We start from the raw sequence: 12,495 nt of genomic DNA on the forward strand, positions 1-12,495 counted from the left end.
TCCAGCAATCATTCTGTACATGCAAAGCCAAAGATTATTTTTCAAACATGTGGATAAGATGTCTGGAGAAATCATGAAAACTTCAATTACATAAACACAATCTTAGTTTATATACAACAAGCTTTATTAAAAAAAAAAGTCTATAATTTGCATAATTGTATTTTGTTGAAAGATTTATTTAAATGACTTTGACCTACGGCTAAAATTCTGCCAAAGCTAAAAATGATATAAACAAGAATGTTAAAAACCAATATACTTTTTTTGAACTTCAAGTATTTTAAAATAACATGGGAAACAGTGGCGTTCTAATGTCTTAGATTGAAAGCATTAAATATAACAGCAACATCTGGACTTCACAAAAGAATACATTTTCTTTCATTTGTATTTTTGTCTGTTGCATAACTTACAATTAGTATTCACACATGCAGCCAGGGCACTAATAAACACCATGGCAGAGAAAGTTGCCTATTAACCCTTCAACTTGTCTCTTATGCAAATGTTCCATCTGATGTTTTGGCTAAATAGTATTTGAATTGCTCTTTGGTCCATATCCAAAACTTTCTATGGTTGACATTTTTATCTAGCTGTCTTTAAACTAGCTGCTTCTTGGGATAGATGCCAATTTATCTCAGTTGCAGTATTACAAAGGAAGGCAAAGCTGAAACAGAAAAGTAGCGATAATGACATATGACAGTATTTGTGTTATATACCCACACCTCCTAGCTTTACATTCAATTACTAATCACGAAGATAACTGCAAATGTATTTCTGTTCTAAAACTAGGGATATTTCTGCTCAGATCCATCTCTCAATACTGATCAACTGCTTAAATCTTACGGTATACAAAGTTTCTATTACAGTTGAAATTACTGTCCCTTAAAATTGTTTTAGTACATGTAATATGTGAAAATTTTAATACACCATAATATAAAATGTGCTGTATATTATATATGCTCCCCTTCTCACTGTGAATAAGACAATGGCAGCATGGAGGAGTTTTTTCAAAGACTGACTTATTGATTTATTTATTATGCATCAAAGAACTGGGGTATAGGCCAGAAATACAGGGGTTGAGAGGTTACACAGAAACAGGGTGGGCAGTGGAACAGGCAAATCCACTACTGAGGTGGAACAGGCAAATACACTACTGAGGGTAGCAGCGGGGGAGACAGGAGTAGTCTGCTGCACCATGTGGGTCAGCTCCCTGCAGGAGACAGAACTCGAGCCATCATGGTGATAGTGCTGAGACTAACCCTGAGGCCACCAGGGAGGCCCTGGGAGGATTAGTTTTTGAGAAATCACGGGACATGCAGAGATGCTCAGGACACTCCCTGTTCTAGCCTCACTCCCTCCGGTCTTCTCATTCCTCCTGTGCTGACTCAGGCATCACTTCTGCAGAAACATATAGAATTCCTTGAATCAGGCTATATGCTTTCTCCTTGGTACCATATGTGAAGCTAGTACAATCTGGATTACAGCAATAATCATAGTTTCCTGTAATTAATTATCTGATCTTGTCTCTCTCTCCTTCCTAGATAAGAAGAACCCAGCAGCATCCCTGTCAGAGTATGTATCAACATTTTAAACCAAATGACTAAGGGAATTTCAAGTGTCATAGAAAAGAATTCTACTAGGGCCATAAAACCACTAAGCATTACATTGATCAAATTATTTAAAAAGAACAATTCATTCATTCAACAATTATTTGATTGGCATCCATTGGGTATCAAGTACCATTCTAGGCACTAGGGATATAGCTTAGCACACAAAGCACAGGGGCACCTGTACTTACTTGTTAAGCTTATTAGTTAAGAAAGGAGGGTAAGGAAGATATTCTTATTAATTACATTGATGGAACAGGCACAAAGTACAGGCTATTTTGCATATAAGACCAAATGACCTAATACAGCTCCCAAGAAATTTATACACTCTATTTGCAGGGATAATCAATAAAATATAATGAACAATGAAGATAAAACACATGGTGAAATATAATTTTTAGAAAAGAAAAATAAGGGATATGAAAATCCACTGGTGGGCATGCTGAACTAAGGGGATCAGCAGTAGCTTTCTGTGTCAACGACAGGCTTTGAAAGATGGGGAACCACTGAGAAAATGAGGGGAGTCTGGTACTATCAGGAAGGGAAATCATTCTAAGCCAAAGCAAAGGAGAAAAGTATAATACTGGAACAATAAAAAAGTCTCACTTCCTATACCCACTGCCTTCCACCAATGGCCTGGCCATTTCCATAATCCCCCCCCCCCCCAATCACCAGCTAAAACCTGAGAGTCATCCCACATTTCTCTCTGCTTGCTGGAAATAACTGGTGTACGATGAAGGCCCAGCTCAACCATCACCTCTTGGAACCACTCCATTCCCAGGGCCACCGCCGTCGTCCTGACCCTGAGTGAGGAGAGGTCTACCTCTACCGTCTGCCCTCCCAACACATTCCCTGCATGCTGCAGGGGGAATGTTCCAAAAGCAAATTCAACCCCATTGCTCCTTTCCTTAAAACCATCCAGGAGCGGGCCCTCCCTGGTGGCGCAGCGGGTTAAAGCACTGCACTAAGAAACTAAAGAGCCGCTTCCGCATGGGTTCGATTCCCGCCTGCCCCGGAGGTGACCACATGGCGTGGCAGACCTCTCTTGACCCGCCCGCTGCTCCCCTCAGCAGTGTGCTTAGTCGATCTGCCTGTTCTGCTGCCCGCTCTGTCTCTGGTGAATCCTCTCACCCTCCGCATCTCTGGCCTGTACCCCAGTTCTGTACGAATAAATAAATAAATCTTTAAAAAAAAAAAAAAAAAAAAACCATCCAGGAGCTACACATACAGAGTGAAATACAAAATGCTTCAAATGTGCAGAAGATCCTTCAGGGTGCAGTCCTCCCCGCTCCCCAGGCTGGCGACTACTCCCTTCCATACAACCAACTTGCAACTCTCTTCGGTTTCCACACCACTGCACCTGCCTAGCCCTTCAAACCCAACCCAATAATCTCCTCTCTCTCTAACCTTCCTTCCTTTGTACACACCTCAATAACGCACTCCCTGCATATATCTGCTTGCAAGGAACCCATCTCTCTGTGGCTGAGGGCTCCATCTTACTTACTTTGTAAGCCCGGGGAGCAGGGAGAACTACATCCCAACACCCAGGCAAGCACCCAATCCTGTATTATAATACAACAGGTTTGCTCAATTAATGCTAACAAAGCAAAACTTGTCTAACACCTTCATGTGATTAATCAAGTAGGGAAAAGGGAATAGGAGCTGGTGGGAAGTATGTCCACGTGAAACCATGACAGTGAGATGGGAGCCACTGAAGATGCTGGAGACCATCACTTCTCAGGATTCCTGGCCTCCCCCGCCCCCAAGACATCCCCGCTAGCTGTGGGGCTCAGAGAGTAAGCAACCAGCTGACCACTAGAACAGAAGACATTTGGCTAAACTATCTGATGATTTCCTAACCACTTTGTTTTTTTTTTAAGATTTATTATTTATGCACACAGAAGTGGGGTACAGGCAGAGGCCTGCTCCTCTGGTTTACAAAATAAATAAAGATGAGCCTTCAGCCTCAGAGGGGCAGAGGTGGTGAGAGGATTCACCAGAGGCAGAATGGGGAGCAGAACAGGCAGATCCACGAAGTACACTGCTGAGGTGCTGCACCATGTGGGTTAACCCCCAGGAGGGGATCAAACTCAAGTTAAGGTGCCTGTGGCTAGCTTCACAATGCTGTGCTTTAACATGCTGCACCACTTGGGAGGGCATAACAACTCCTTTTTTGAGAATATTTTTCCAGTTTCAGAAAAGTCTGAACCATACAAATGCAAGAAAAAAATAACACAGCATACTAAAGATAATGTCTGTATTCTGACATCAAAAGATGCTTCTTTAAATAAAAAAAAAAAAAAGATGCTTCTGTCTCCTTCTACATCAATAGGAAGAGACACTGAGTTCAATCTACTGGTTAATCTGGGGCAGGGGGCAAAACAGGTGCACACCAGGTGCACACACCCTGTCCCCCTGACCTTGCAGGAACTCATCTCCACTGGCACCAGCACTGGCAATAAGGGTTACAAGTCCAATACTCCCCACCATGACTGTCTGCATGTGACACCTGCAGTTAATTACTGGAAATTAATTTTGCCTTTTGCAAAATGCCCTCACTCCAACAGGTTGCCTCATTGGCAAGCCTTAGACACAATTTCTGGTGACGATAAGTTAAGCAAATATGGGAAAAATGCATCTAGTGAGATTTACTACCTTTGATTCACTAGATCAGTTGATCCAAAATAACACGGCAACTCTGATGTGAAGTACTGAACAGGGTGTTTCAGAAATAAGCAAAATGCATTGGGGAAAAAAGGCCCGAAATCCCAGTCTTTTCTCCCACATCTGGAAAATATAATTATTTGTCAAAGGCTGTATACCATCGAAGGGAACACTTCCATACATGCATGTAAAATATCCCCACATGACTACAGACTACAGCTAGCTTAATAATTTGTTCTTCTCTTTTCCCCAGCAAATTAACCAGTAATGTCAGATGTCTTACCTAGGAACTTGTATCAAAATAACTCTCCTGCTCCAAACTGAAAAGTTAGTGTTCACAGCATGATTTCTGAGAAATCTTGAGTATCTGAGTGTTTTAAGTTATTGCACAACTAGCAGTGATAATCAAGTGCTAGGAGAATATTAGTCAACATTTTTAACATAACCTTCTATTACAAAACTAGAAGCAGAGGTTAAAATTATAATCTTCATTTCACCAGTCTCTTCTCCCATAGTTGGAAATTGCATTTGTACAAGCATCACCCCACTTCTGCTAACTTTTCAAAGGGCTTATGTTTTACAATGACAACTTGTAGTTGCCACATCGAACATCTTTTGTTATAAAGTCACCACAGCCCACATTAAATTTGAGATCTATTTAAGTAATAGGTACTGCCTAACATAATAGACAGCTGATTGACCCCTGCACACACTAAAATGTTAATATCAGTAGCCTATGAAGGATGGGGTGAAGAAGTGAAAAGATATTTTATTTGTCTTTAAATATATTCAGTGACTTGACAGAATCAGTACAAATTACTTCACCAATTAAAAACTTAAAAAGCCTATGGCCACACACATAAAATGAATTTTCTCAAGCTTCACCTGGTAAACATAGACTAGAACAAGATAGTTTTCTTTCTAAACTGGGATCTGTTGATTGGAACAGACAAAATTCAGTCTCTTGCTTACTTCAATTTCCATTTGGTTTCCCCCTTAATTATTCATACTCAGTATACACAGTGACAGCTCACCATGACAAACAAATGCATTTTCCTATTAAGCAAGCTGTACTAACTTTATTATAACTTGTTGATGTTTTCTCCTATGAGTTGTGTTTTTCTAAATCATGGTTTTATAAAGCCTGTGAAATAGTATTTGACCTTTTCTGTCATTCAGAATGACCAAATAGAAAATTACATAGATTTACACAGCTCTTGTTAGTCAAAAAACCTGGATTTGAATCAACTGGCTATGTGAGAAGTTAAGCAGACCAACCTGGAAGCGTCAGAGGCTACTTTACAATCTCTATTTAGGTGAATGCAAGGTAAAACTAGACTGTGGTGTATAATCACCTCTATTCAATTTCCCTCAAGGAAGTTATCAAGTTATCTGGATTTAAATAGCCAAGATATGGAAACAACTTAAGTGTTCTAATGTATATCACATGAATAAAGATGTATTATATATGTGATACACACGGAGGAATATTACTCGGTCAAGACAAGTAGTCCTGTCACTTGCAACAACATGGATGGAACTTGAAAGCATTATACTAAATGAAATAAGTAAGATCAAGAGAGACAAGTACTCGCTAACACATTGAAATCTAAAAGAGTTGAACTCATAAAAGCAACAGAATAGTGGAAGGGGGCATGGAGATAAATTGCTTAAAGAGTGGACACCTCCAGTTCAAACCCCAAGTATATATGTAGTTACAAGATACAGTGTTATCTACTTCAAAGTTGCTAAGACACAGCTTTAAATGCTCTCACCACAAAAAAAAAGGAATTACGTCTGGTGGAGGGGTTAGTTACTGCTACAGTGGCAATCATTTTGCAATGTATAAATGTCATCAATTCAACACATTGTTAAGCCTTAAAGTTACACAATATTATGTGTAACTACATCTCAAAGGCTGGAAAAACAAAAACATAAATAAGCAGTGCCTAAAACGTAAAATTAAGAAAGAGAACCCCTCACTCCTAAAATTAAGTCTTTTCTAAAGCTATTAGAGAACAGGGCTTCAGGTCATTGTTACAGTTTAAAATGTTTTGGCGTCAAGGAAATTGAGCGGGGGTTGGGGGGGGGGGCGGCGCAGTCAGTTAACTGCCAGTTTTCGGGAGGAACCGGGTATTTCATCCTACCCCTACAAAGCCCGCTTTTGGGGATCCGGTTTTCTCCCTGCTCCCCCAATGGCTTCCACACAAACACTTCCTCCCACCCTCTTTGTTTGTTTTTTGCTCTTAAACAGCTCTCCTCTTCCTGCCTACCACTTCTTCGCACGTCACCCCGAAGTAGAATCGGGACACCCCAGGCTAGGTTACCTAGCTCGGGGTCTCTCTAGACCAGTACGAAACAGCCCGCGCGGTCCGCTCCGCCCATGGGTTCCTTCTGGGATCACTTCCACCAAAGGCTCTGCGGCCGAAAAGATCCCAGCCCGCGCCCCGAAGCCACAAATCTGTTTCCGAGCTGCCCCACCCGGCAGCCACTTCCCTCCCAGGGCGCTTTCCTCAAAACGGACCTGACTGGGTCCCGCCCCGGCTCCGCAAACCCGGCCGGGCCACTGCACCCGCAGCCCGCGCCGCTCTCCGGAATCCCCGGCTGGCTGCGGTGGAGGAAATGACCCAAAAGTTGTTGCTTTGAGTCAAGACTTCCGCGCGCGGAGACGCCCCGTTTCCACCTCGACGGTCCAGGGCTGCGCCCCTACCGATGCAGAAAGTGTATAGGGGCCCGGTGTCTCTCCCAGGCCACCAGCCGGGGCGCCCCGGGGTGGCTGCGCATTGCGGCCCCGGGACCGCGGCGCCGGCTTCCCGGTTCCCAACCCCGGCGCCCGCGCGACCCCCACAGCGGCCGAGGGTCCCAGCCGACCTGCCCCGCCGAGGGGGCGCCGCCCACGCGCTGTCCCCAACTTCTCCCCGCGTTGCCTCGGGCTCCGGAGCGGAGGCCAGTGGACTCGCGCCGCCCGCCCCGGGAGCCCCCCACTCACCGATCTCCCCATCCTCGTCGTCCTCCTCCTCCATTTCTAACAGAACGTCTCTGGTCATCATTTGCATGGCTCCCCCAGAAGGCGGGCCCGAACTTGGAGCGAAGTTGGGGTCCGGGGCGGCGAGGGCCGGCGTGGCCGGCGGGGCGCGGCTCTCCCAGCTCAGGGCTGCCTAGTGCAGCCGCGCTCAGAGAAGGCGAGCCCGGGAGCTCGGCGCCCGCCCGCGGAAAGACTCGCCCCGGCGGCCACTGAGCATGCCCAGTGCGGACGGCGCTGGCGAGTGAGCCGCCCTGGTTTAAGAGGCTCCAGTCGGAAGTGGGGGCACCAGGGCGCGGGCGCGGCCTCCTGGAATGAATCCGCCCGGGAGAGGCAAGAGAGCTTGCTGGGCGGCAGCGGACCGAGCTATCCAACCGTGACCCCGAAACAAGGCAGCTTTCCGCTCCTAGGTCGTATATGGTCACATCCTGGGACTTGCTGCCGTTGACTAATGTGACTGGCTAGGCGAAGAACCCTGCAAGGGAGAGCTGGAGGAAAAGCCCTGAGTATCTTTACCCTTACTGTTCCAAAGTGGGACGAAGGGGATTCTGTAGAAGGCAGAGAGGAGTGACTTCACAGAAAAAAAGAAGCCAGAGTCTGAGCATCAAGGGATAAGGAGCGAAATCTAAAGGAATGCATACACAATGTAAAGGAACATTTCCACCAAAAGGACGATGTAGCAGGAGTGGGAAGCGCCCCCTACCCCCCTTACATTCAAACGAGCATCCGCGGGTGCACCCATTTGGTCCTGAGAACTTTGTTCTCCCTGTAAGAGGGCAAAAAAAAGCCCCAAACTTCCACTATGGTTTTGAACCCAAGGGTAGAAAATGAGCAGAAACAGATGAAACAGTAATACATGAAGTGAAGGTAGAGAGCAAAAGAATGTCTTTCAGGAGCAAAAAAAGGGACATGATGAATTTCTATTTTTAAGCCACATGGGCTAGTTTTGAAAATGGAGAGACACCCTCCCCAACTCCGAAGCTGCTTGTGGGAAGTGCATGGGGGGGGTCCCTGGGAGAAGACACAAGCCAGCTTGGACCTCCAAACTGGACCCTCAGAGTCCTTGGTGAACGTTCCCCCTCACTCTGGGGAGGAAGTTGCTGAGGGCCTCCAGGAGAACCTCTGCCCCCTGGCCTCTGGGCAGCGCTGACTGACTCCAACTCGTGGCTCTGCACCCCAGGAGAGACGCTGGGACTCTGCAAAGCAGAAAGAAGCCCTTTCCTGATGCTGACCTGGAAGGAAAAAGGGGCGCTAAAAAGCTTCACAGAGGCCTGGGGCACCTGCCTCTGGGACCCCTGTCCCAGCCTGACAGGAGCCCCAGAGGCCAGGGCCCTGGTGTCTCAAAAAGCTGTTGGTGGTGATATGGCCCAATAACTCACAAGAGCTATGACAGTGGTGACTCTGACACCATCCCTGGTGACCAGGTGACCGGCACTGTAGGCCAGTGTTGTCCAGCACTGCTGACAGGTAGCCTGCACTTTTGAGGGTCAGCTCTGAGAGTTGTTGACCATCAGGCACCACCTCTTGCTGCTGCTGCTGCCTCACTTGCTGTCTGGTCCAGCAACCAGTGCTGTCCATCTGGACCATCAGCCTGTGGCTGGGGCTGCTCCAGTTCTTATCAGCAGCCAGAGAGCACATCTAGGTGTGGTGAGTAGGGTCTGGCTAGCTGCTAGCAGGCAGTGCACTCCAGATCCTTGTTAGTGTGTTGGTGCCATCTTGGACATGTGACCTTTTGTTTGGGGTTTCTGGACACTGTGGACACTGTCTGGGGTAAGACATCTGGCCGTCTCTGGCCTTAGAAATTCTTTGCTACCCGATTTGTTGTTTTTCCCTGAGCCTGTGGTCTTGCCAACCATGCATGTAAGTAAGAACCCACAGATAATGAGCATGCTCTGGTGGGCCCTGATCTTGATCTCTTCTAGCCCCTTGATCCCTAGAGCCCTGTTTCCGTTGGTTTGTTTTTATGATTTTATTTATTTTTGCATAGGTGAGTTGAGGTATAGGCCACGGGTGTTGGGGGGTGGGGAGTGGGAGGATTCCCCAGAGACAACGTGGGGAGCAGAACAAGCAGATGTAGTGAAATCCACTGCTAAGGGGAGCAGTGGGAGAGACAGGAGAGGTCTGTTGTGTCATGTGGGTGAGCTCCCTGGATGGGGCTAAAGTTGATACTTAGCCCCTAGGCCAATGAGGGAGGCCCCCTTAAGGTATTTTTATGAATCAAGAGAACTATTTTGAGCATAAAGAGAAATCAGTACTGTACTGTGAAGGTGGAATTGGTTGGGGGAGAAAAGATGGGAAGTGCGGAAATAAAAATGAAGAAGAGGAGCAGTTACATTATTTTAGTGAGCACTCCCCAAACCTTAGTTTTTACAAAACTAAAAATCCAGAGGTATTTGTTTATAGAATCAGTTTTCACAATTTCATTTAACAAATGCTTACATTGTGCATTTTATGTGCCAGGCAGAGTTCCAAATGTTTTACAAACATGTTTTACAAACATTCAGTCACTTAATCCTCACAGCAATCCCAGGAGTTATTACCACTTTCACTTGGTCACCGAGCAATTCAGTACTTTGCCCAAAATCACACAGGGAGTAAGTGGCAGAACTGGGATTCAAGCCCAAGTAGCTCCTTCCAGAATCTGTGCTCTTAGCCACTTCATAAACCACTCCAGAGACATTTCTAAATCCATTTTTAAAGCATCAGTCTTTTCACCAATTCTGAGCTCTCAAAGTCTCATCAGCTCCCTGCCACAGCCCTCTCACCAACCAGTCTGTTTTTTATAGCCCCCAAGACTTGACTCAAAGTTAATTAGTGGTTAGAAAACTCTAGTGGTTGATTTTGTAATAGGTTTCAATGAGTCATTTGAAATTCTTCACAGATTTTATGAGTTTACATTTTTCTTTCTTGATAAATGTTGCAAAGAGACTTGGTGGCCTTCTATATAAATATGACTTGCTGGAAGAGAAATTAATTATTTACTAAGGTTAGCTGTGAGTCTATTGGTAGTAAATTTTATTCTTTCATTTAATCCACTTTATCTCCTGAAGCTATCCCATCAACTGTTGTGCTTTTTTTCCCCATCTGAGTGCTATATGCTTCAAAAATAATCAAGGTAATAAAAGACCTATGAAATAACCATACTATTGACCCTGAAAAATTATCATCTACATCATAAACAGTTTGTGAAATAAAATGTGCTTGACAGTATGTGGTGAGCTTGTTGGATTTGCAAAACTTTTCCAGGGTGGGGATCACAGACCAGTATTTTTTCATTTATTGATCTTCTGATTAACTGTAACCTTTGGCCACAGGATGCCCATCCTTTATAGGGGTGTGTGTGTGTGTGTGTGTGTGTGTGTGTGTGTGTGTGTGTGTGTGTTTTCTGGCATTAGTCCTCAGGCCTTTTATCTTATCTTTCCCTATTGAACCCATGTAGTCATATCTTTACCTAAGCATGGCCATTTTTCTGGGCAACAAACACGTCATTCAAACAAGGTTCTGTATTCTGGAATCTTTGCTCTATGATTGCCTCTTTGCTATTCTGAATAATGTAATGTTTGAAGATTTGTTTTCTAAATGAAGCCCAATGAAACAATGGCTCAGTTCTTGTGCATGCATCCTGCTTCTGCCACTTCACTGTCTGCCTGAATTCTGAACTACCACCTCCCTCCACTCCCTGCCACCTCAACCTTGTCACACTCCTGCTCCTCACCCCACCTAGTTCCGTGACAGGGGGTGAGGGTTGGGGAGGCTGGGGGTGCAGGACAGGCACAAACACAGGATGTTCAGGGCCACAATGTCTTAGAGCAGGTCATGGTGGCAGTGGTCCAGAGGGGGCAACTAATGAGGATTCTGAACCCCTGGCCCACCCCCTGTTCAAGTATATCTTTGGCATGGGAATTACAATCTCCTGGAGGTTGACCCTCCAATGTAGACTGGAGACTAAGGGATGAAGAGAGACCAGGTTCATCTTCTCTGCCCTCAGCAAGAGCATAGTTTTTCTGTCCTACAAGGAGACTGGGCCATTGGTGAGTCTCATGTACTTTTTGAACAAGGATTTTCATGTTGCACCAGGCCCTATAAATTATATAGTTGGTCATGGTTCCAAAGTCTGCTCCCAGGCCAGATCTACGATGTCAGTGGTCTGTCTGCCCACATGTTGACCATCTTTGTTTCGGTATTTCTTAGATGTTTCAAGTTCAGTAGATTCCCTGCGTCCATAAACCAGGAATGGTACCAGGTGGTTGTGCTAGTCAATAATTTAAGAATATTTGACCCCTTCAGATGGCTCACTCCCTAGATATCTCAAACATCCTGTATGTGTTGCCTCTTGCTGTATTGCTACGCGTGGCTCCCTACCGGCAGAAGCGACAAGACACCCTGGTTGTTCTCAAGCAGCTGCCGCTTATTGCCATTGCGCAGCGCTATTTATTATTCCCAGCGACCAATCAGGCTAAATCAGAAACGCCCCTCCTGCTACCCCCAGCCTACTGGTGTCCAATGGTGCTTATTTCCTCCCTGGCGGCTCTCCTGCGATAATGCGGCATTCTGGGCTTCCTGGCGTCCCAGCGCCATCTTGTAATGGAGGATGGTGCCTCAGCCGTAGGCCCGCCCCCAACAGCTACGGAATTGATGGCAAGACATTTAGCAGAGCCGGAAAGAAATAAGAGACTAAGACATGCAGTATCTGAAGGAATAGGATTTTAGGTAGAAGAAAAAGCAAGTGCAAAAGTTCTGGTAATTCTGAACCAGCAGCAAAGAGTCACAGCAACTATGAGGTAGTAGGTTACCTCAAAATCTAGCAACTTTAGAAATAAGAGACTAGGACATGCAGTATCTGAAGGAATAGGATTTTAGGTAGAAGAAAAAGCAAGTGCAAAAGTTCTGGTAATTCTGAACCAGCAGCAAAGAGTCACAGCAGCTATGAGGTAGTAGGTTACCTCAAAATCTAGCAACTTTAAGTGACAATGAACAGGTAGCGATAGTTTCTGTGCATTGGGAGCACAGGAGCAGTGTGATCAAAGGGTCTGGCTTGAATCCTTGACCAGGCTTCAGGTTCTGCTCTAAGACAGCTCATTCGGGTAGCTGCTCAGGTAGCTCACCTCCTACCTGCGTGGCTCTGCAGCTTGCTGAAAGCTCTCTATAGGCCCCACCCCAACTCTCCCTCTTAGCATCAGCTCAAAAGTGACTCTTGTACTGATAGTA

The 12,495-nt window shown here is 45.5% G+C and overlaps 1 protein-coding gene across 2 annotated transcripts in view; it reads right to left on the reverse strand.

Moving 5' to 3' along the window:
- Positions 1 to 7,463, reverse strand: part of ANO6 (anoctamin 6) — a 179,995-nt gene extending 172,532 nt beyond the window's left edge. For both annotated transcript variants that reach the window (XM_012720473.1, XM_012720472.1), the window contains exon 1: positions 7,255 to 7,463. In XM_012720473.1, coding sequence (XP_012575927.1) covers positions 7,255 to 7,321 — 67 coding nt within the window. In that variant the 5' untranslated portion in view covers positions 7,322 to 7,463. The remainder of the gene's footprint in view (positions 1 to 7,254) is intronic.
- Between the last annotated feature and the right edge of the window lie 5,032 nt (positions 7,464 to 12,495).

Source organism: Condylura cristata, unplaced genomic scaffold, assembly GCF_000260355.1.
Source record: "Condylura cristata isolate star-nosed mole 26May11 unplaced genomic scaffold, ConCri1.0 scaffold00004, whole genome shotgun sequence".
NCBI lineage: Eukaryota > Metazoa > Chordata > Mammalia > Eulipotyphla > Talpidae > Condylura > Condylura cristata.